The sequence below is a fragment of the Mobula hypostoma genome, chromosome 8 (assembly GCF_963921235.1).
Source record: "Mobula hypostoma chromosome 8, sMobHyp1.1, whole genome shotgun sequence".
Classification (NCBI taxonomy): Eukaryota; Metazoa; Chordata; class Chondrichthyes; order Myliobatiformes; family Myliobatidae; genus Mobula; species Mobula hypostoma.
The window spans coordinates 42,127,070-42,151,869 of NC_086104.1; the positions used below are offsets into that span (position 1 = coordinate 42,127,070).

The 24,800-nt window shown below is 37.0% G+C and overlaps 1 protein-coding gene across 7 annotated transcripts in view; it reads right to left on the reverse strand.

The window, feature by feature from the left end:
• Window positions 1–24,800, reverse strand: part of mark1 (MAP/microtubule affinity-regulating kinase 1) — a 196,381-nt gene that overhangs the window by 3,141 nt on the left and 168,440 nt on the right. Inside the window, exons 9-17 of one of the 7 annotated variants that reach the window (XM_063055734.1) lie at window positions 24,005–24,124; window positions 23,763–23,862; window positions 23,366–23,478; window positions 20,130–20,304; window positions 17,832–18,025; window positions 16,568–16,665; window positions 11,822–11,998; window positions 10,271–10,531; window positions 3,205–3,249 (exon numbers count right to left, since the gene is read on the reverse strand). In XM_063055734.1, coding sequence (XP_062911804.1) covers window positions 3,205–3,249; window positions 10,271–10,531; window positions 11,822–11,998; window positions 16,568–16,665; window positions 17,832–18,025; window positions 20,130–20,304; window positions 23,366–23,478; window positions 23,763–23,862; window positions 24,005–24,124 — 1,283 coding nt within the window. The remainder of the gene's footprint in view (window positions 1–3,204; window positions 3,250–10,270; window positions 10,532–11,821; window positions 11,999–16,567; window positions 16,666–17,831; window positions 18,026–20,129; window positions 20,305–23,365; window positions 23,479–23,762; window positions 23,863–24,004; window positions 24,125–24,800) is intronic. The other 6 variants (XM_063055736.1, XM_063055735.1, XM_063055739.1 and 3 more) reach the window with 6 other exon arrangements.

The following is a 24,800-nucleotide window of genomic DNA, read 5'->3' on the forward strand; positions in this document are numbered from 1 at the left end:
ATTTACTATGAGTTCAGATACTAAATATTGGTGTTAAAATCATTGTATTTTGAACTACTGTATTACTACTATTGGCCTTTGTTCTAAGGAAGGTCTATAAAGACAAAACTAGATTTCTGTGGGATATACTTCCATTACGTGGTTAAGAACATGATACTAATTAATTTAGAACTCCAGGTACTATAGGCACTGGAAACCAATTAATAAAAGCAATTAGTTCCATTAATACTTTTTATGCAAAACACCAATAATCATCTCTCAAATTAACTTTAAAATACTATTCATTGTCTTAAGGATAATTTTAACAGTTTCTCTCTTTGTAATAGTTAACATGATACATGAAAATCCAGAAATTAGACCCTTTTGTTTTCCAATCATTTATCCATTATACCCAAAACAATTTGGGAAATATATAAATATTCTGAACCATTAAGTATTTTAACAGCTTCTTTATCACAATCAGGACTTCTATCATGACGACATTTGTGCAGGAGTGAAAAGGTCCAAGGTCCATTCATTTGGCTCTTCCCAGCTGCACGATTGCCCTTTACAACAATATTAGACTATTCTTATCTATCAATCTCTATCGGTTAATTTATAACAAACATCAGTTAGTTTACAGCCAGTTAGTGTAAACACTTGTCACTTTGGGAACACAAGTTTCACCTTCCAAAGTATGCTGTAATTACTTTCATGTTTCATATATTTCTTATACCATAACCCAACATCCATTTAATTTTCATTTTATAGTGGAAACAGCTTTTTCTTGAGAAGATGGATCCTAATGGCAACAGTAGTGTAGATAACAAGTCTGACATAATATTGCTAGAATATTTTTTTAGAAATGAGATTCCACAGTTTTATTGGACCCTTGATGGAATTTCCATGTTAGCTGACATGTCAGAGTTATAACTCAAGTAATTAGGCCTTTATGACACAAATTATCAGTGCTGTGTTACTACCAGATTAATTTTAAATCAGTGACGCTAACTTTACTGGAAACTCTTGAGATGAGCATGCAGGTGTTTCCCTTTGCCCAAATCACTGGGAGTTCACCAGAAATATTTGGCAATATATGGTAAATTGGCATACAATATCTCTATAAAACTGTTGCATATTCAATAACCTATAAAGCAGGTATCATAAACAGTGCTATTTTCCCAGCATATTTTTTTGCATATAAATAGAACTAAAACAATCTACAAAAATCTTGTGGAACAACACAAATTTGATCTTATAAGCCATCCTTCTGTTATCTCATACGGATGACCGATTTTATATTGTGATTACCAAATATTCTTGTACTCCCTTCCAGCAATAAGTGAATCACTAATCAAAATCCTCCAGTCAGGAAAGAGAAATCTTGAATATGAACTGTAATCTAAGCAATTATTGCAAATGTGGAAGGATCAGAGACAGATCTCATTGCTGATGAAGGTCATTAGCATTTTAACTATACTAGTAATACTGAAGTTTCTCCTGGGCCAAGGATAAAATGCTATTGTGATGAGGGGTCTGGAATATGAGGTCAAGATAAAAAAAATGTTCTACTGCATTTCATTTGATATTATAAATTTATAAGATGATGTTTGGCTAAAATTCAACCTATGACATTGAATTTATGAAACCAGAGATGACAATACTGTATATAACATGGTTATTCCTGTAAACTGTCTCATATTCTGAAGGAGGCTTTACTATTGATTCAGACTTCAGTCAAGAATACCCTTGTGAGTTGTGCTGCTGCTTCTCTTTATGCAGTTGAGATAAAGAAAAAATACCTTTTGTCATACTTCCACTCTTTAACCTTTGGTGTTCTTAATGATCTCCACATGACTGTCTCCCACCCCTCAGCAGCAATAATTTATATGCTGCTTCTTTGCAACAACATTTAAAAATTCTATTTCTATAGTCTGCCAAAGACACAAAGCACCACCTTTCTGCCATATATCCTGATCACTGCAACCTCTCTGAAGTTACCAACTATTCAAAATACAGTTTGACAAGCAGAAATTTATTTCAACTAGTGGGAGAATTTAAAGCAATTTCATTGCTCCAACTCTGGTCACAAATCCATGCCAACACTAAGACCACTTAGTGCTACCCTTTTAATGGAATCCAGCTCTGCCTGCGCTTATCTGCTGCAGAACCCTCATCTATGCCTTTAAAACTTCCTCATCTGACTATTTAACAGAATAGTGGCTGACCTCACATACCCTCAGTAAGTTTGAATCATCTAATAATTTCCCTTGTCTATTAGCACATCAGATCCCATTCAACCACAGCTAGAATGCTGGAGGAACTCAGGAGATCAGACAGCATCTCACCCAGACTCGTTACAGTTTAAAACTTGCTGACTTGCACTGTATCTTGGGTACGAGTTGAGTTTAAAATCTCAACATTCTTTTCAATGCCCTTTCCCTCTTAATTACAGCCAATTCTTCCAGTGCTGTAACGGCAAAATTTGGCTCCCTCATTTCTGCCCTCCTGCACTTCCATCACTTCACCTGGTGGCTTTGCTTTCAACGGCCAAAATTCTCTGGAATTTCCTTCCCTGTTTTCCTATTCTAAAATGCAGTATAAAAATCTACGTTTTCACAATTCATTAGGCCCTTTCCTAACATCTTTAACATATCACGGTGTCAAATTTAGTTTCTTAATTATCCTGTGAAGTTCTAGGGATATTTTAATGTATTAAGTATGCTACAAAAATGGAAGTTGATGTTTGTAATGAAGGATGGACAAAATGGCTAGCAAAAAATGCCAACCTTTGGATTCTTCAAAATATACAATTTATCTTCAGCTTGCTGGAACAGCAAGAACAATTTAAACAAGTGGCCCACTATTTTATTCAAAATATAGGGTATCATTTAGTTAGAATGCACAGTTTCCATTAAATGCTTCACAACAAGCTTCAGTTTCGGGAAGGAGAACTATCAAACAACATGCTTATTATTGATATGTTCAAGAAAAAAACTCTTTAAGATCTGTGTCATCTATGTCAGAAAATGTTTACTTCAAACTTTTTGATGGTTTGTTGCCTTTTTATTGTACATTAATGAATGAATACCCTTCCCTTTCCAGGGAAAAGAAATGCACTAAAATGCATGCCATATTCTTGCTAAAAAATGGTGACCTTTACTAATACAATTTCAGCAACCAAAATAATCATTACACATGACAATAATAGCAGTGGCACCTCACCTTGCAGTGTCAGCTCTGCCACTGCCTTCACCTTCACTCGGGCCCCTCAAAAGCAATCAGAATTAAGGTTCAGTGCAAATACAGGAAACAAGGTAACATATTAGAGGTCTGAAAAATGAAGCTGTGAATCCAGATCCCAAATACATGACAGCAAATTAACACCATGGGCTTAAAAAACTACACAAAAACAAACAACAGTCAAAATTTAATACTTCCTGAATATGGTCAACTGTTATATTCTTCATTTAGGACTTCAAGGTCTGGACCATTGTTGTGCAAGTAGGTTAAGAGCAAGTGGAGGGAAGAATTCCATCTGTATCCAAAAATGAATCTTCAGTGTTTCTATTTAGCGTCACTACAGTTATTTGACTAGGTAGCAGAACACCATTTTTGTGGCTTAAAATCAATGTAACAAACTAAAACATATTATAACCCTGGAAAACATAATCCATTATAAATAGACTGAAACAACACATCTGCTGGCGAAACTTACTATAACATCTACTGTATCAAGCAGTTTGTTGTATTGTAGTAAGTGTCAAGATAAACCTGTATTTGTTCAAAGAATATCACCCCTGTTGCAGACACTAAAGACACAATTTACTCTCCTCCTCCTCCATTCCCCACAAAATGAACTTAAAAGTTAAACAAGTTAAATTTATGCTTTGCATCTTTTCCATCTACAAGACAAAAAAAAACAGGAACTCAGTTTGAGCAAAGGTAGTTGTTTAACTGAGTTAGAACCCTGACCTCCAATGTTAAAAATTCACAACCATCATTCTTCGGTTCATTTTCTTCATTCTCAACTTTTACATTTCTTCCAATATTGATTGCTTTGAAGAGTTTTAGAATTAATATTTGTTGCACAGTGCCTATAAAAGGTATTCAGTCCCCTTGGAAGTTTTCATGTTCTATTGTTTTATGACATTGAACCACAGCAAATTTAATTTGGCTTTTTTTGACACTGATCAACAGAAAGGTATTCCTTTGTGTCAAAGTGAAAATGGATTTCTGCAAAGTAATCTAATTATGAATTTTAACCACCAAAATAATTGACTAAGTATACACCCCCTATAATATGACACACCAAATCATCACTGGTGCAGCCAATTGGTTTGAGAAATTGCATAACTAGTTAAATGGAGATCACCTGTGTGCAGTGAAGGTGTTTCAATTGATTGCAGTAAAAATACACCTGTATCTGGAACGTCCAACAGCTGGTGAGTCAGTATCCTGATAAAAACTACATCATAAAGACAAAGGAACACTCCAAGTAACTTTGCGAAAAGGTTATTGAAAAGTACAAGTCAGGAGAGGAATACGAGAAAATTTCCAAGTTACTGAATATCCCTTGGAGTACAGTTAAGTCAATCATCAAGAAATGGAAAGAATACGGTACAGCTGTAAATCTGTCTCAAGCAAGCTGTCCTCAAAAACTGAGTGACTGTGCAAGAAGGGAACTAGTGGGCGAGGCCACCAAGAGACTTATGACAATTCTGGAGGAGTTACAAGCTTCAGTGGCTGAGATCGGACAGACTGTGCATACAATTGTTGCCCAGGTGCTTCACCAGTCACAGCTTTATGGAAGAGTGGCAAACAGAAAGCTACTGTTGAAAAAAATCTCACATGAAATCTTGGCTAGAATTTTCTGGAAGGCATGTGGCAGACTGAAGTCAGCTGGAAGAAGGTTCTATAGTCTAATGAAACCAAAGGTGAGTTTTTTGACCATCAGACTGAACACTGTTTGGCAGAAGCACATTGCACATCATCAAAGACACACCATCCCTACTGCGAAGCATGGTAGTGGCTGCATTATGCTCTGGGGATGCTTCACTGAAGCAGGCCCTGGAAGGTTTGTGAAGGTAGAAGGCAAAATGAATGCAGCAAAATACAGGGAAATCCGGGAGGAAAACCTGATGCACTCTGCAAGAGAACTGCGACTTGGGAGAAGTTATGTTTTCCAGCAAGACGATGACCCCAAGCATAAATCCAAAGCCATATAGGAGTGGCTTAAAAATAAACAATGTCCTGGAATGGCCAAGGCAGAGTCCAGACATCAATCCAATTGAGAATTTGTGGCTGGACTTGAAAAGGGTTGTTCATTTACAATTCCCGTGTAATCTGACAGAGCTTGAGAAGTTTTGTTAAGAATGGGGAAAATTACAGTGTCCAGATGTGCAAAGCTGATCGAGACCTATCCACACAGACTCAAGGCTATAATTGATACTGAAGGTACATCTATTAAGTGCTGACTTGAAGGTGATGGGTAATTTGCAATCAATTATTTTGTGTTTAATAACTGCAATAAATTTAGACCAATTTGTAGAAATTTGTTTTCAGCTTGACAAGAAAGAGTCATTTCTTTTGAACAGTGTCAAAAAAGCCAAATTAAATTTTGTGATCCAATGCTGTAAAACAATAAAACATGAAAACTTTCAAAGGGGGTGAATACATTTTATAGGCACTGTATGTGATAAATACACAATATTGCATTTTATACAAATTGCAAATTATAAACTGGCATACTTCATGGCGCGTGTGGGCATGCCACTGGAAAGTATTATTTAGCACTTTGTCTTATCACATGCTATTAAGCCAAACTTCAATACATTCAGATTACTCCTTATGTGAAGAAGATCTGGAAATAAGTTTCTAGCTTTTTTGAAAAGAGATCAACTCCCATCTGAAATTTTAAACCTTCTTTACATTTGTTTTAAATTTTTAAAAAATTCACACTGATTACTGTTGCAGCAATGCACTTCATCCTTTTAACTACCATATGTATACCAAAATCACTGCATAATCTAATTTCAATGTTTTCAATAATTTGGAACCGGCCATCTCCCAGATTTCTCTAACTATCTCCAGACTCTTTAAAATTTCATGCTACCATACTAGTACTACCTTATTTATTAGACAATCTTTGTTTCCAAACTTAATGGTGTCTGACAAGTCAAAATAGATTTAATTTTAAAACACGGTTTTTACACAGACTCAGTCATTATTGGTTTGCTGTTATAAATTTGCTCTTGATAGGTTAGCAATGACTGCCTTACCTGATAAAACATTGAGTATTTTAAAAGCACACACAAATAATATTAAAAGCCTAGAACCTGAATATTTAGATTTGTTTTGTTAATAAAATGTACTTATTCTTACTTATTGTGTTGGGCACATGGCCAAGTGGTTAAGGTGTTCATCTAGGGATCTCAAGGTCGCTGGTTCAAGCCTCAGCTGTGGCAGCGTGTTTGTGTCCTTGAGCAAGGCACTTAATCACACATTGCTCTAGTCTGTGCGAGGAGTGGCGCCCCACACAGACTTCCAACATGCACCTTGTAAGGCATGAAAATGCCCGACGCAAGCCTCTCATGGTCTGAGTCGATGTACCCTCCCTCCTATTCTTAATATTTAATGCTTATGAGTCACTGAGAACTCTTAGCTATACACTTGTCATGTTTCTATTCTTAACTATAAAGGAGCCCCTCCAGTTCTGTTGTGTTCAGTTCTGGAACCATCAGAGACATAGCAACAATAGTTCAGTGTGTCTCACTGACAGAGGACAATCCTGCATTTCCTCTATTATAACTGCAATTTCTTTTTTTTTAAAAAAACATGAAAAAGGGTAGTTTCTTTTCACAAGCCTAAGGAGTACCTTAACAAAAAATTAATTTACAGAGAGCATACAATTATAGAGGCATCAAGATGATAGTATGAATAGACAACCATAGTTTATAAATATGGATTCAAAACAACATGAATGGGAATATAAATGACTACGATAATTTTTAATAAGGGATTTTAAGAGGTTTGGTGGAAAGAAAGAACAAAAGAGTATTACCTCACTTCAAGGAGTCATCAGAGAATCAATAAATACCTAAAATTGACTGCTAGGTTGAGAAGAAATGATTGTCACACTGAAAAATTCAATATACACTTAAAGTGAATATATGATAAATACTTGAAATAGAGGATGATACAGCTGGTTGGCGAGATACTAAAACTGCAGGAAGTTCTGGATTAACGAAGCAAAGGAATATTTTAAAAAAACGTGGGTTGCCTGACTTTCTGCACCATTTATGATTCTGCAGTTAATTTGTCAACACTTTTTTCTCTGGTGCATCATTGCGCATTCAAGCTGCACCTGCTGAAACGAGCACTCCAAAGGAATGTCATAGTTCCGATTTTAATTTTTGCAATAAACATTAAGTGAAAGTTCTAAATGTTTCCACACGCATTGAAGATCTTATAACATTACAGACATATTTCTAAAGGTAATTCAGGACACTGGGATAGGCATACATTTGGACAAAATAGCATCAACCTGTTGTCTCTGTCAAGATCGTGGCTCAGATTTAGATTTTTTTTTAAGTATGTAGGGACAAAGTGGAGAGTTAGGGGTCAGGTTCGTGGATGGGAATGTGGGGGAATGATGTTAGAGATTGGACTGATATTTAGGCCTTCACTCTGAGCTCGAAGGCCAGCAATATGGATGTTGGGCTGGCAAGCACAGTTGACAAGGACCAGCATGGACGAGGCAGTGGTCCACTAGGACACCAGGTTGGTGGGTAGTGGGGTCAGATGTCCATGTGAGCAGGGAGCACAAAGGCTGGTGACTCCTTAGGTCGGAGTTCAAAGCCTGGAATTCAGGATCCAGTCATCAGCTGGTACTTCCAAAGGTCAGTCTGAAGTCGAAGTCTGACGGCTGAAGCCTTGGGTCTACGAGTCCAAAGTCTACTGGAGGTCAGAGGACTATGTGGGTGGGAGAGAGGAAAGGAGATTGTTTTGTTGTTCTGTTGAACATTGTGGGTGTGTTGTAATGGCACTGGAATGTGTGGCAACACTGCGGTCTGCCCTCAGCACATACTTAGGTCTTTAATGCAAACAAAGCATTTCACTGTATGTTTCAATGTAGCTGTGATAAATACATCCAAATCTGAATCCAAAATGTTCTTTGTTTGATCTTTTGTTCCAGTTTTAAAACTCAAAATACAAAACTGAAGCTACACTTGTGCTTGCTTTATCCCCATTCAGGTATTTAAGGCTATTAAAAAAAAAAGCTTTAAAACACACACAATTTATTTTTCACACAACTCACAGTGACAATAAATATTTTTCATTTCAATGCATATAGGCTTTTCAAATTCCAACAAATATCCAACAGTTATTAACAGCTAACCAATACTCAATATTATTAAATTTAGTCTCAGTCCGCAATCACTTTTGAATTATAGTTAAAGATTAAAGAAAGTTGGCTTTATTTGTCACATGTTCATTGAAACACACAGTAAAATGCATAGTTTGCGTCAACAACCAACACAGTCTGAGGATATAGTGGGGGCAGCCCGCAACTCTCACACTAACATAGAATGCCCACAACTTACTAACCCCAACCCGTACATTTTTTTTTGGAACATGGGAGGAAACTGGTGCACCCAGAGGAAACCCATGCTGTCATGGGGAGAATAGACAAACTCCGCACACATCTTCCTTTTGCTGGGACCGTAAAGCATCATACCAACTGCTGCAGTTGTACATTACTTAAAAATTGTTTAAAAATCAGTGACTGACACAAAATTGAGGTCATTCCTTGAAATCTCCCTCCCTCAAGCATTGCAGAATGCAAGAATACACCTTGCTGATACACCTTCCTAAGCAAAGCAAGAGTACACGTTAATTGTTCTTACAAAATACCTGAGAGGCATGCTTGAGGCAGAGGGCCTCTTCTCTCTGCTTAAAAACAAACTGTACTGCAAAAGGAAACAGCTTAATTGTATGATATTGCGCTAAGGAAAGCAGTTCAGCAAGTCTGAGTCACAATTAATGCAAATTATACAATGAATGGCCTCATCAGCAATATTAAAAATGCAAAGCAATGAGGAAGAATTAACAGTAATCGGGGACAGAAGAGGGAACAAGGATATTTCAGTATTCACCATGTTTCCTTAACCTAATTCTGTCACATAAAACTAATTACCCTACATATAATACAATGGTAATGCTTGCAGGAAATATGTTAACTAAACTAACAATGGTTCACAATTTATGCCTCATCTATCAAAATATACAACTCTCCTGCATTGTTAATACAATTTACTTGCTATCTAGGAAAACTCTAACCCTTCATCAGGTCTCAGCCTGATATGTTGACTGTTTATTTGCATCCATAGATGCTGTTAGAACTGCTGAGCTCCTCCAGCACATTGTGTATATTGCTTTAGATTCCCAGAATCTGCAGTACCTCTTGTGTCTAAAATTTTGAATCCAATGTACCAAATCGCCATGAATTCCATGTTCCTTAATCTTTTAGATGAGGGCTATCATTAGGAATGTTTCAAATGCTTTACTAAATTCCATGTGTACAACATCCACTATCCTTCCCTCATCCATCATCTTCATCTTAACTGAAGTCCTTGCACACAGTATCTGCTGCCCTATCCTCAATCATCTTCATGACCTCAAAAAAAAAGCCAATGAAGTTCGTAAAAGATGATCCCTCAGAGTAATGTTGTGCTTAGATGCGAGAAGATCCAATCTTCTCCAATAATTTTCCTGCTATTAGCATAAGGCAGGCTGGCCTATAATTTCCTGCATGTCCCATTTGTCCTTCTTCAGCAAGGGAACAACATTCTCAAGTCCTCTGGAGCCTCTTCTGTCATGGAGGAGGATACAAAGCCGAAGCAATCTCCCCTTTCAATAACCTGGGAAAGTCCTAAGGACTTTACCACCTTAATGGTCTTCAAGAGACCCAACACCACCTCCTTCTTGAAACCAACGTGAATCAACAGTAGGAAAGCACATTTTCGGTAGTCTTTATTAGGAATGGATTGAACTATATGTTAAGAAAACCTATTGTAGAATCATTGATGAACAACTGTTATCTTAAAGTAAATTTAAAGGAACCTCTAAGCTACTATAAACAGTAACAGTCAAAAATCAAAACATTAAATCTGCTGTCTTCATCCAAGTAAGCTGGGGAGAGTTGTGCTTGGAAGGTTATTACAATTTTGCTGCCCATATTTCAAAACATAAATGGATTATTAAAGTTTAGGAATAATTAAAAACCTACCTGCGGGCAAATTTGGAGGTGATCTTGCTTATGATACCAGTTGAAGTTCCCCTTCGAGCTTGTGAAAGGGCACCAGTGTCATGTGACAGTGTTGGTGAAGCTGGTGGTCCATTGTACGTGGCAGTGTGGCGTTCCCGCAGCTGTCCCCCATGAAAAGTGCTTCGGCTGGAGCTACCTCGAGGGAAGCGGGTTCTATCTGGAGTTGCAGTGCTAATACTATGTGCAGAAGGGGAAGCAGCAGGTACCCTCTGAGCTGCAGTGCTAAATTAGGAAAGAAAATATGAGACCACTTGTAATCTGAAGTTCAAAGTAAATTTATTATCAATGTCACCACATACTACCCTGAGATTGATTTTCTTGCAGCATTCACAGTAGAACAAAGAAATACAATAGAATCAATAAAAAGCTACACACAAACGAAAACTGCCAGGAAACCAATGTGCAAGAAATCCTGTGCAAATATAAAATAATACATAGTACCAGAACACGAGTTCATCTATAGAAGTTTGTCAACATTTTAGATGACTAGTCAAATCTCCGCAGACTTCTAAGAAAGTAGAACTACTGCTGTGCCTTCTCTGAAAAGGCATTCACACGCTGGTCCCAGGACAGATCCTCTGATATGCTAATGCACAGGCTGTCCATTATGTGTTCCTAAAGGATGGTTTTTCATTGTTTCCAGTTTGATAAAAGATGTTCAATTGTTCAACATATTTTCTCCATACTTTTAATGGCAAGCCTAAAAAATGGGGTTTGAATTTTAAAAAATGTGGCACAAATTTGTTCAAATAGACAACTTATCTTTACAATGAAATCTGACGGGTGGCTAACTGGTCCATAGAGAACTATTATTAAACTAATTATCTAATTTTTATTCCACATTTAAAGTCCAAGCGAAGTTAAGATTCATCTATATCAGTACAATCTGGAAACTAACTAGGGAATAAATGTTTGTCCACTTAATAATTTTTTCACTCATTTACAGTTGGTAATATATACAAGTATTTGGCTATGTTGAAAATATCATGAACTTGAAATATTAACTAATTTTCTCTCTCCACAGAATATGCCAGACCTACTTCTGTTTTTGTTTACAGTTCTTAAACTGTAATGCACATAAGAATAGATATATCAATAATTTAGATGTTGGAGGATACCTGAATGAAGATGCTATAAAGGAGAAACCGTATTACAATATTAATTTTCCAAAAGAAAATCTCTAATTCATAATCTTTCTCAAAAGCAGTCAGTATATGAGCGTGAATTTAAATTTAACTCTGAATTCTGCTACAAGGGGAGATTATTTTTGTCCTGTGTTTTTAGTTCCATGTGAAACTTCAATTTGGAATAAAAGAAAGACTATGGAGGCTATAGATCTCGTAGCACTCATATCAATGTATCAAAACACTTGTAGATTCCATCACATCTAGAAAAGAATGATAATTCTCAGGTAGGATTTCTAAAATCAGGATTCAAAAGTGCTGCACATTTCTTGAGTCAGTCTCTCACTTTGCTGACACTTCCTATGTTTGGAATTTTGTAAATATTTACCTGGATCGGTAACCTTCACTGCCATCATCTATGGAAGGCAGAGTGACCTTGATTGGATGACCAGAAGCTGACATTGATTTCTGGTGTCGAGGGCGTGCTGAAGGTACTCCAGAAGATCCTGCAGGACTTGCGATGGATGTGGAAGTACTGCTTGCACAAGCAGACATTTCAATTAGGCTTATGGGTTAAGGCAAAAGAAAGATAGAAGCCAAAATGTAACAGAAAAACTAGGGTGAAAAAAAAATGTTTTTTTATTTGGGCTCCTCATACAACCATGATGTACGATTTACTCATGGCCCCAATGTTGATCCTACATGCTAGCCAGAAAGGTTGTCCGAGCTTCATTTGTTCAATAATCTACGGCTAAACTATATACTACAATGTGGGACAGACATTTAAATTTTATCTACAGTACCATACAAAAGTCTTAGGCAAATATATATGGTAGGGGCACCCAAGACTTTTGCACAGTACTGTAGTAATTTTATGTACTGCTGCAGCAAGCATAAAAACAAACTTATTTATGGTATACGCCAGTGATGATAAACCCAATTCTGATTTGGTTCTATTTTGTGGACTGAGAGTGGGAAATGGACAGGGAGAGGGAAATCGTGGTTGGGAAAAGGGGAAAGGAAAGGGGAGGAAGCAGGAAGCACCAGAGAGACATTCTGTAATGGTCAATAAAACAATTGTTTCGAATCAAATTACCTTGTCTGGTGCTTCGGGGCTGGGTGTGTCTGCACCTGTGCCACCCTTGTCCCTACTACTCCTTCTCTGCTACCTGTCCCCTCCCGCAGCACCTCACCCTCACCACTTCCAACATCTGTTGTGGGCTGTTGTTGATACCACTGTTGTGGGCTGTATCAAAGGTGGAGATGAATTAGCATACAGGAGGGAGATTGAAAACTTGGCCAAGTGGTGTAATAACTCTCACTCAGTGTCAACGAGACCAAGGAACTGATTGTAGACTTTCAGGAGAGGGAATCCAGAGGTCCACGAGCCAGTAATCATCAGAGGATCAGAGGTGGAGAGGGTCAGTAACTTTAAATTCCTGGGTGTCACTATCTCAGAGGACCGGTCCTGGACCCATCAAATAAATATAACTGAGCATGACAGTGCCTCTACTTCCTTAGGAGTCTGTGGAGATTTGGCATGTTATTTAAAACCCTGTCAAACTTCTATAGCTGCGTGGTGGAAAGTGTGCTGACTGGCTCTATTATGGCCTGGTATGGGAACACTAATGCCTTTGAGTGGAAAATCCTACAAAAAGTAGTTGATTCAGCCCAGTACATCATGGATAAAACCCTCCTAACCAATGAACACATCTACACGTAATGTTGCTGTAGAAAAGCAGCGTCCATCATCAAAGATCCTCACCACCCAGGCCATGCTCTTTTGCTCATTGTTGCCCTCAGGCAGAAGTTACAAATGCCTCAGGACTTGCACCACCAGGTTCAAGAACAGTTACTATCCCTCAACCATCAGACTCTTAAACCAAAGTAGATAACTACACTCATTCCACTTCTGGTGTTCCCACAACCCATGGTCTCACTTTAAGGACTGTTTATCTTGTCATTTCATGCTCCTTGTTTATTACCTGTTTATTTATATTTGCATTTGCAGTTTGTTGTCCATTGCTCCTGTTTACAGTTACTGTTCTATAGATTTGCTAAGTATGTCCACCAAGGAAGAATCTCAGGGTTGTATGTGGTGACATGCAAGTACTCTGATAATAAATTTTACTTAAAATCGTTACGTTAACTTTGTTTCTAACTATTACCTACCATGCTCTAAAAAAACTGTAAAGGATGGTGTTCCACGGAAATGGAAACTGTTTCTGAACAGCTACATTTACTTAATCTCAATCACTCTACATCTTGACGTTGGATTAGTTTTCATAGAGTCATAAAGCACTTACACAGGGCAGTTTGACCACCTTCCCTCCTGTATTTTTATTCCCCATTTTGATTACCCTCTCACTCTTTCACTTCTTCTCACCTGCCCAATATGTCCCTCTGGTTCCCCTCTTTTTTTTTCCTTCCATGGTCCACTGTACTTTCCTGTTAAGATTCCTTCTACTTCAGCCCTTTACCTCTTTCACCTACCCATCCCAGCTTCTTTCCACCACCACCACATCTTCTTCCTCACCCCGTTCCACCTACCAGTGGCTAATTTGTACTCCTTTCCTTCTTCCCACCTTCGTATTCTGGATTCTGCCCCCTTCCCTTGCAGTCCTGATGACGGGTCTCAGCCCAAAACATCTCCCATCTATTCCTGATCATTGATGCTGCCCGACTTACTGAGTTCCTCCAGTATTTTGAGTATGTTGCTCAAGATTTCCAGCATCTGCAGAATCTCGTGTTGACAAAATACCTATTCTAATCCTGAAATTGGTGCAGCCTTATATACTTCAGCAAATTAAGTACTTGTCTAGGAAACGCTGCATCGACCATCTACTTAGGCGTTCCAAATTCCAGCTAAACTCTGGGTGAAAGCTCTTCAGGTTCTCTCTAAATCTCTGACCCAGGCTCCATCTTAACCTCTAAACTAGGCTCTACCTTAAACCTATGTCCTCTGCTCTGGAGGACATCTACTCTAGGAAAATATTTCACATCATCTTCCTAATTTTGTTCTTCATTATTTTGTACATCTCCATCAGCTCCTCCAAGCTCAGCTGTACAGCATCTTCATAAATGAAACATTTCATCCTAGCAATATTCATGTTAAACTCCTCTACATTCTTTCTACTTCAATAACAATACTTCATTGGACATCTTCCTGTCCAAATTACTACTCTCTCAGGTTATCTCAACTTTTCTTATGGTACGTTTTGAAACTGAGCCCCCTATCTTGAAGTTATTTATAATAGAAGACCCTTAGTTCTATCATGGATTGCCAGCAGCCTGACTATTTACATTCAGGACACATTCTTTCAGCAGTTCTCATTTACTCTCCTTTGTGTGAGGAGTGGCCTTTTAAACTGTGCCTTGTAAGGCATGAAAATGCCTGACGCTGGCCTCTTGGGTCTGAGTCGATGTCCTCATCATCATCTCCTTTAAACAATTTCTTTACTGTAATCCTACATTTACATAACTTTATTGGCAAGCATGCTATGTGACATCACGTTGAATGTCCGTAGAGAATCTACAAACAGAACATCCACCATATTTCTTTTACGGTCATACAATTATGCTCTCATTAAAAAAAACTCTTTCATGTGATGATTGTCCTGAATTAATTATCATTTACCCGTTCAACTGTAGCCTTCTCTTTCTGTGAATCAATGGCATTTCAAATGGTCTAAGCACATCAGTCCACATCATTTACTATTGCACATAACTGGTTATATTTGCAATGACATGTTCCAATTTGAAGTCTGTTAGCTGCGCATAATGCTCATTTCATTCACATTAAACAATTATAACTCAACAAAGTGAACTTTAATCTTCTTATCCTATCCGTATCACCATCACCACACCAAACACTTAGCATTGTATGATGCCATTATAAATTCACAAATTAAATTTCTGCTTCATCTTGTGGTAATTAAATGATTTGAATCTTATTAGAACCATAGACCATTACAGCACAGAAACAGGCCTTTTGGCCCTTCTTAGCTGTGCCAAACCATTTTTCTGCCTAGTCCCACGGACCTGCACCTGGACCATATCCCTCCATACACCTCATATATATTCTCATTATATATCTCAATAAATCTGCATGTTGAAGATGATACTACTTGAATGCCTTTGCATAAGCAGCTGTAATGCTCTGGCTGAGATTTTTACTGCTATGTATAGCTTTCTGTAAAAGCAGTGTGTCCTGCTGGTAGAGTGTTTTGGTTTTGGCTAAAGATAAAGGGCTATGATATTCAATTTAGGAATGTTGTGTCAGTCAATCAGGATGATGGAAGAAAGTTCAGCGAGCGTTGGGTGGAGAGATTTGTGAATGACATTGCTGGGGTTTGTGGTCTTTTGGCAGGAGATGTGGAGAAGAAATGATCGGGAGAGACAGTTGTAGGATTTGATTGCAATGAGTCCTTCGTGAGATGAATTAATCCTAGATGGGAATTTCTACCGGTGATTGGTGATGAGAATTCAGTGCCATGAATTATTTGGACAATGTGAGCTCCAACGGTAAGTGCACATTTAGATTGTTTAACTGTAATTGGCCCTTTTAGTTTTTCCTTTTATTCCCCCCCCCCCATAACTGTTTGATAAAGCTGAAATTAGTAAATACACTTGCTTTATAATTGTATACGGCGTACAATCTATTATTCCTTGCCAACTGATAATCGAAACATCCCAACTTTCCTGTTTGGTTGAACCCAAATTATACTGACCCTAGATATATATTGTTTAAGAAGGGTGGCCTTCTCACCACAGAGTAAGTTGGCTGTTAGCAGAGTTGGCTAACAAGCCAAGTTTGCGTACAAGCCCAGTGAGGGGGTTTCACAGCCAAATATAGGAAAATCTAAAGTAACATCAGAACCAAATTAAAGTATAGAATTTACACAGGTAACATTTAAACATTTAGCAACAAAAAAATGAGAATGTGATCAATTTCATGGAACAAATATTGTTGGTATTTAGTTACAGCACTGTATTTCTTAAAAAAAAAATGATGCTCTTGAATCTGTAATAACTTATTGCAAACATATAGTCATAATGCCACTTAACTCAGCAAATATGAAAAATCACTAAGCCATTTTACAATATTGTTATGTTATGAATTCTGGATTCTAACCTGCTGTCTTTTCCATTCTGCACCGCAGAATACCGATCTCCAGTGGATCGCTCGCAAACATAAGTGTTTCTTCTTGTCATACCTGGAACCATGTTGTTCTGATACAAGAAAGAAATTACCTTCAGATAGGTATATTTTTAGGAAAAAACACCAAGTTTTAGATTCCTGATCTTATAATTTCAAATATTAGAAATATTATTTCAAATTTATTGCAAATAAAATACTTATAAACATTTAATACAACCATTATAACAGACAAACTTTGAGTTTTTTTTTATAATTGTTGAGTTTGTTTTATTTCTTTAATTCTTAGAAGATTTAGAATTCCATATTTATCAAAAAGGATCATCAGAAATTGGTCTTTTATTCTGCATTAATTCCACATTACATCCATCAATTAGTTGTGTTACTGCTAATATTAGAACTTTAAAAAAGTTTTTCCCTTTATCACTGATTTATTAACTATAAGACTGTAAGATTACAGTTAGATATACCAGTGAAAAGAATGAACTGGCTTAAGGCAAGAAAATATCCCATGTGCACGTTTATTACTTTTAGTCTGCACTTGAGTTTTGCTTCAGAATTGTATGGTAAATGGTCTGGAACTATAGAGGCTAAGGTCTGTTATCTGAGGATTGAATATCAACTATGACCATCAGCATCATCTTTTCTGATTAAGATGAGAGGAACTGAGAGTACTGTGGAACATAATAGTCCCAGGATTTCTCTTGATGGATATCATCCCTACTGTAAGCACACAATGAACAAGAGTAAAAGAGGAATCTTAGGTCCATTCCATACCCAATACAGAGCTTTATGGAATAAGAAAAATCAAATCAAATATGTAACACACACCAAATGCTGGATGAACTCAGCAGGTCAGGCAGTATTTATTGAAGGCAAGAAGTAAACAGTTGACACTTCTGACCAAGACCCTTTATCAGGAGTGGAAAGGAAGGAGGAAGAAGCTAGAATAAGGTGGAGGGAGGCGAAGCAATGCAAGGTGAGTCAAGGTAAGGTGGAAGGTGTGACAGTGGTGTGGGGGCGGGGGGGGGGGCTGAAGCGAGAAGCGGTGCCTTCCTTTTCAGTCCTGGTAGAAGGTCGCAGCCTGAAATACTGATTGTTTGTTTCCCTCCATTAACGCTACCTGATCTGCTGAGTTCCATCCAGAATTTTGTGTACATTGCTCAAGATTTCCAGCATCCACAGAACCTTGTGCATTTAAATCAAACATACAACTTTGTCAAATTTAATTGATGCTTACACTTGGACCAGTCATAGACTTCTTCCTTTCAAGACCTGCAAGTGGGCTTGCAGGGACATCAGCTTTGGAACCCACAGTGGTGCTACTTAATTTGCGAGCCAGGTCTTTGTCCCACTCTTCTTTCTGTTCACTTTCTACACTGTTTGCTTGAGTTCGTTTGGTGTATGATACAGCAGGTGGGATTGATGGGCCAGCTGTAAAAGAGAAAAACATGGGAACAGATCAGTTTAGCTGCACTTGTGCAAAATTGCAAGCATTTTCTTTTAGGCTGGATGTATTTTAAGGCACATGCAATTCATTATGGCTGGACAAGTAATGGCATACAAGAGCACATCAATGAAGGGAGCAGTAAAGCAGTGGAAGGTAAACATTACAGGAACCAATTTCACATGATTTCTCTTTCTAACTTCAACTAAGAAAGTTACCATTAAAAAAACAGATAATGGGCTGATGAAAGCATTGAACAGCCATACTATGATTATAGCATTTTATATTGGTACCTTTATGAGCCTCAAGCTGTTACAATTAACTAAAATGAATTACTCAATCATCCCTGTAGAATTTCTCTTCTGATAAAGCTAAATCTCTTTGTTATTGTCAACTGATGCTTCGTGTATGAATTACGTAAGTCAAAAGATTTATGTTTCTCAATAATAAAGTGGGATCCAGTCATTTGAGTTGTCAGAAACACACAGAAAGCCAAAGACCAATGAAGAACAATACAACACAAACAATAAGCTTTCACTGGTTATTATGCAATCTTTCACCCAACAGCTGCTTAACTGCTCTCCAGTGTCAACAGATGATTTTATAATTTCATGTTTTCAAGGTCAGTTTTTTTGCTTATTTATTTATGTTAGTTTACTTAGCTTCCTATTCATTGTTATTAAAGCAACAAAACAACATACACACGACACTTATTTAGGTGCTGGATTGACTTAGACTTAATTTCTACGGAAATATATTAGTTTGATTAAAAATCATAAAATATAAAAGCTCTTTATAAATCAGAATACCCTACTTGCCATTGCAATATTTCAGACAGAACTTTCCACTCAGAAGGATGATGGACATGAGATAACCAGGACTAGTCTTTAGTAATTAAAAAAACAGGAAATTTAACAATAAAAATATCTTCCAGTAGCTACGTACTTCTTGTTAATTAGATTAAGTAGCCATTTGATACTTTGTTAATCTAAATTAATGGAAAATTGTGGAAAAGATTTTCTTGAAATAGAAAGTTATAAATCCCTCCTGCAATAATATAATGATCATCTCCAGCACCTAAAAATGCTTATAACTGTCAACTCACAAAATCTCCAGCTACATTTAAAACAAAGCATACAAAGAATAAATAATCACTGCAAATTTAGCTAAAACTACCCAAATAGGAATCCACAACAGCAGACCAATCAGCGCCTGGGGAAAATAAACATTCAGGCTATTGTTTGAATGGTTAATTTTACCATAATCTCCAACAGATGCTGAATGGTTTCTTGTGTATTTTCAGATTTCTATTTTTATTTTAACTTGAAAACCTAATTTAAAAAATACTTTTATCCTACAATAGCTATCACCTAAGTTAGCTTCTGTGCAAAACTAAATTCACTGAATACAAGTGCTTATGAGAATTTTTATACATGCTGTATGTTTTCTACTTTATCTGTCCAATGACAAATATGTAATAACATTTAAGCTTACTTGATTCAAATTATTGAATGATTAAAAGGCCCTTCCCAACTAACACTCTACTATCTGAAAATATAAAGTAAATGTCTACCAATAGAGGAAGAGAGAATGCAATTTTTTTAAACCACTCTACAAATTTGCTTTACAAGAATAAAATTTAGGTGTGTTATCAGGCATGACTGAGAGGTTGAATGGAAATCCAACATTTGAACCAATTCAGGTTTTTATCTGATAGTGATACAGGTTAATAATATGTACTGCTGAAATAACAATACTATTCTCCAAAAATTAATACTGCACAGACAGTAATCATTAATTAGGTTTTTATCAGGCTGGAGTGATTCAATTAAAATTAGAAGGTCCACATTTGCAATCCAGCAGGGACAGACAGAATCCATCTGACTGATAGACAGATAAGGAATTATTTTGGGAAGACACCGAATATCAAATTTCCACAGAAAATTGCATACACAGACAGAAACAATGAACTTAGTCCAAATATACTCTGAAACAAGCAACTGGATCAAATTAAATTTTAAGATTTGGTAGTCCGGAATAGCACACTAAGGCACTGCACACTCAAAGTTCAAATGTGCCATGTTACTTTACATGTTTGAATGTCATCCCCACCATGATCACTAAACCGTCGCTGTTTCTGATTCGCTGATATACTGCGCTGGACCTTCGAATGTGCAGGGGACTGCGTAGAGCTGTTGTTGAGATCGCTATTGGGTCGAGACCTTTGACACAGGTTACTGCTGGATACAGATTCACTGCCTTCAAACTGGAAGTTTGAAAAAGAAAGTTGTTATAATTATTTTTGAAACAATATATCTTTATCTGTTTTTACTGTATCAAGATGAAATTCTTTCCCACCACATTTTCACTGTTTCCAATATTCTGAGCCAATGTATCACACAAGATGATGAAAATATACTGTAATTAACTTTTCAGTACTTGTAACACCTGCCTGTATCTGACAAAGATGTGTCAGTAATTTCTGTATTGAATGGATTGTTGAGTTCTCTTAAATGAAAATTTGTTCTAAAAGTCCTCTCGGAACTTATGGGGGGAAAATCTGCAGAACGTTTTGTGCAAACCAGGGTTATACAAAACAGAAATGAGATAAATACCCAATCTTTAAAAGATGTCTTACAGCAACAGATTGTGATTATATTCAAAGAATTCCCCTGCATTTCCTCAAAAATGTTATATGATCATTTATATCCAAAACAGTTTGTACTACATTGAAGTATCATGTCAATTCTCCATGCTAGTCCAACTACCTCCTATACTATTCAGACCAGGGGTGGCCAACATTTTACATTCCATGCATCAATTTTTTCACGCGCGAGTTCAGATGTGATTTTTTTTTCACGCACAAGTTCTATATTAACATATTTTTACAGGAATTGAATGGGGGTACACAAGAGTTGTATGGCACATCTGAACTTGTGAGTGAAAAAATTGATGCATGGAATGTAAAAGGTTGGCCACCCTGATTCAAACAAATAATATAAAGCATTAGGAACAGCTCCATATCGTCCATCTCAGCATTATAACCTGATAGACTCAACACTTAAATTCAGTTAAATTAGCTCTTTCAATCTTATATATTGCACACTTTTAATATTGATTGTTTAGTTTGCTCTGTTGCTCTCCAGCTGTTTCAAATTTCATTCCAATGTGGTCACATCTACAATGGAGAAAATAAACAGTTTGGGTGTCCACTTTGTGGAGCAGCTGATTTCAGTCCACAAGATGACCCCGAGTTTCCTATTGCCCCCTCCCCACACCTCACCCACATTCTGACCTGTTTTTTACAATGAGGCCCCAATGTAATCCGAGGAACTGCAGCATCTCATCTTCTCTGTGGGCTCATTGCGATCTTCTGGACTCAATATTGGAACTCTCTGGCTCTAAGTAACTCACACTTTCTTTCTAACTGTTTCAGAATTGACCATTCTGCCAAGTCCTCAGTCTGTGATTTTGCCTTAGATTTTCTCAATTTATTAGTAAGGCCATGAAGTGTGGAGTAGCTTTTTTTTTGCTCTTGTTTGAGATTTCTAGCATCTGTAGTGTTTTTTCATCCATCTCCTATTTATACATTTTCCATTCATACATTACTACCATCTTTTAACCACTAAAATATTATTCACTTGCATTATTCCTTCCTTGTCTCCACCCTATCACAGACCTTCCTTCTGTTCTCTCTACCTTCCCTCCTTTCTGCCTATTCCATGCAGATTAGAACTTGTTTTAATTGTTTCTCTCTCCAGTTCTGATTGCAGGATCAACAACCAAAATGATAGCTCTCTTTCATCAGAAATGCTTCCTGACCAGCTGAATATTTCTAGCTGTTGTGCATTGCTCTGGAGTTGTACTCTATACCCCTTACAATAAAGCAATGATCCAGTTGTCTCTGTGCCTACAAATTAAAATTCTACCTCTTATGAAACAGCAGACAAAAATACTACCTACAAAAATATTGTTAGGCCAATTGGGTAATCAGATGTGTTCTGTAGGTATACAGATAACAAAATGGAGGAATTAGGCCTATAAGAACAAAACTGAAAATCTGCACATGGATGCCAAGGGTAGCATCAAGATGGTACTTTGCATTGGCCGTCCAAATTAATAGTGAAGTAAATGATGTCTGAGACACTGAATAATTTAAAAAACTGGAAGCAAGGAAGAATTAGAAAATTTTAAATAGGCACATCACCAGGAAGGAGTGGAATTTTGTGGCAAATATAGAAGGATACCACAGACTAACTATAATGTTTCTTTGTTCTTTTTATATAGGATTAGTGTCAAAAGACTGGAAATGTACTCGCTTGGTCAAAAAAGGTGAGTGAGGATAAACCCAGTAACAATAGGGGCATCAATTTAACTTTGATGGTGTGAAATCAGAAGCATTGGGGACAAGATCACCAGACACTTGGAGGACAATGGATTATTTAGACAAGTCAGGATGGATTTATTCAAGGTCATTTCATCAACAATTTTTGCGCCCCTGATTTTCTCTCCTAAACTCCCAATAAATCTTACTAAAAAGTCTTGAGAGGTACCGTACATAAAATAGTCTAAAGAGTGTATGGAATGTTGGCCTTTGCATATAAAAGATTAGAACAAAAGTTGGTGGAGGCAATATCACATCTTTGGGAAGCACCACACTGAAGGGAGGGTATTTTGACTGCAGAAGAACTTATCAGATTTATCAGAATGGCATCTGGATTTGTGGATTAAAGAAAATTAATTAGGTGCAAAATTAAACTGTGATCCCATAAACAGTTTCAAGGAATCAGAAAGTTTTATGATTGAGAGTCTATATCTAGAGTACAGAGTTAAAAAAAAAGCTAGGTCTTTCAAGAGTTAAGTTGGGAGACATTTTTACATGCTCTTGCTCTCAAATAGCAATTGGCCCTAAGAGAAATGTTAATTTCAAATCCAAGATTGAAAGGTAATTATTAACCAAGAATACAATGACAATGCATGATCTTATTGAATGGTGGAACAAATCTGAACTCCTTTTCCTATGTTCTTAGGATGAAGCATGATTTTCTCAGCCCAAGTACTTTCTAGCTATTAATTTTTGCTTAATTTTGATATGCATAGAACAAGTGGGGCAATGAAGAAAAATGATTGCTTTGCAAGAGAGATTGAATAGTGTGGTGGAGAGTTGAGATATTGATTAAGATAAAGATGCACTGGGGATAAACAATGCAGTAGCCATTTCAACAGGGAAATCTGTTCTTCTGTCAAGGGCAGCTATGGAGAAGCTATCAGTATCTTCATACAGATGAACTCCTTCTGGTTTCTGAATAGATTATTATGAAGCTTACCTCTGGAGGTTTCCTGCCTAATAATAGATAACAGGCCATGACTTCATCATACTTCTGTCCCACAAGGGATTGAGTAATTTCTTCTCTTGGGAAACCCATAGTGATCATCGTTTCTTTAAACAAAGCAAGAATTACAATATAAAGAAAATGTTGTCTGAATAAATACATTCAATGAAATTTCTCCTCATAATCGCAATGCTGCAGCAAATTAATTCCCCAAGCTCGGTTTTAGCCAAAGGAAATCTCAAAAAACACAAAACCAAATAAATAATAAGACTTTTCCCCCTTATTCTTAATGTGTTTATAATAAGCCACATGTGATATTTATATAATTATAATGTATTTCTGTGGATCAACAAATCAAGACCCACCATTCATGCAAATTTAAAAGACATACCTATTCTTTTGGGATCACTGTAGTCAGGTTCTGGTTCACTGTATGGTTTTAATTCCTCCTCCTCAAAACCAACGTTCATCCATCGATCCTTCATAATTTGCTGTTTAAAAGAGTCAACATTTAAATAATTTTGCCGTTGCAAAGTTTCAAATATGACATAAATAATGATAGAGTCTAGTAAACTAGGAAATAATATGATATAGAGCATTAACAAAGTACAGGTTTCAAAATATTTCACTTACTTCCAAACTGCCTCGTTTGGCAGGATTTAATACCAGGAGTTTTTTGAGCAAGTTTTCACAGTCAGTTGACATATAGAAAGGAATACGATATTTTCCTCGCAACACTCTTTCCCTTAATTCCTGGTTAGATGGACAGAAATAGAAGAATAGAAGACATCATGACATCTATATTTCACCTCAAGACAGAATCAAGACTCTCAAGTGTTTGGTTTAAAAATCCTTCAAATTTAAGGCAAAGAGACCAAGATAAAACACACACATCCTCTTGTGCATTCTTTTCTGATTTTTAGGGTTTTTTTGGGGGGGGGGGAGACGAGAGTGTATTAAATCCCGAAACTTTGGTCAATAACCTGTTCATATCCATCGAGGCACAAAGCCAAAAATGGTCTGCCAATACGCAGGCTTTTACTATGCCAAGCTCCACTGCTCATTTGGCCTCCTTCACACAACAGAAGTTATAAATGAGAATTCCTTAGGAAAAGGCGAGATGGTGAAGCCAGGGTAAGGGTGGATTGACCTGCATGGGAACTGGCTGAAGTAGTCAGAGTGCAGTGCAGGCCATACAGAGATTTGTATTCAACATAATGGCTGATCCTCAAGCTTCAATATTTTATTTAATCACACTACTCCGATTTTTTGTTCATGTCTAAACGTAAATTGACTGTTGAGAATGCATTCAATAGTCAAGTATTCAAGGCTCTTGGGGTGGAGAATTTAAAATATTCACAACTTTCTGAATGAAGAAATTTCTCTTTATTTTGGTTCTAAATAGCCAACTTGTCATTCTGAGACAATG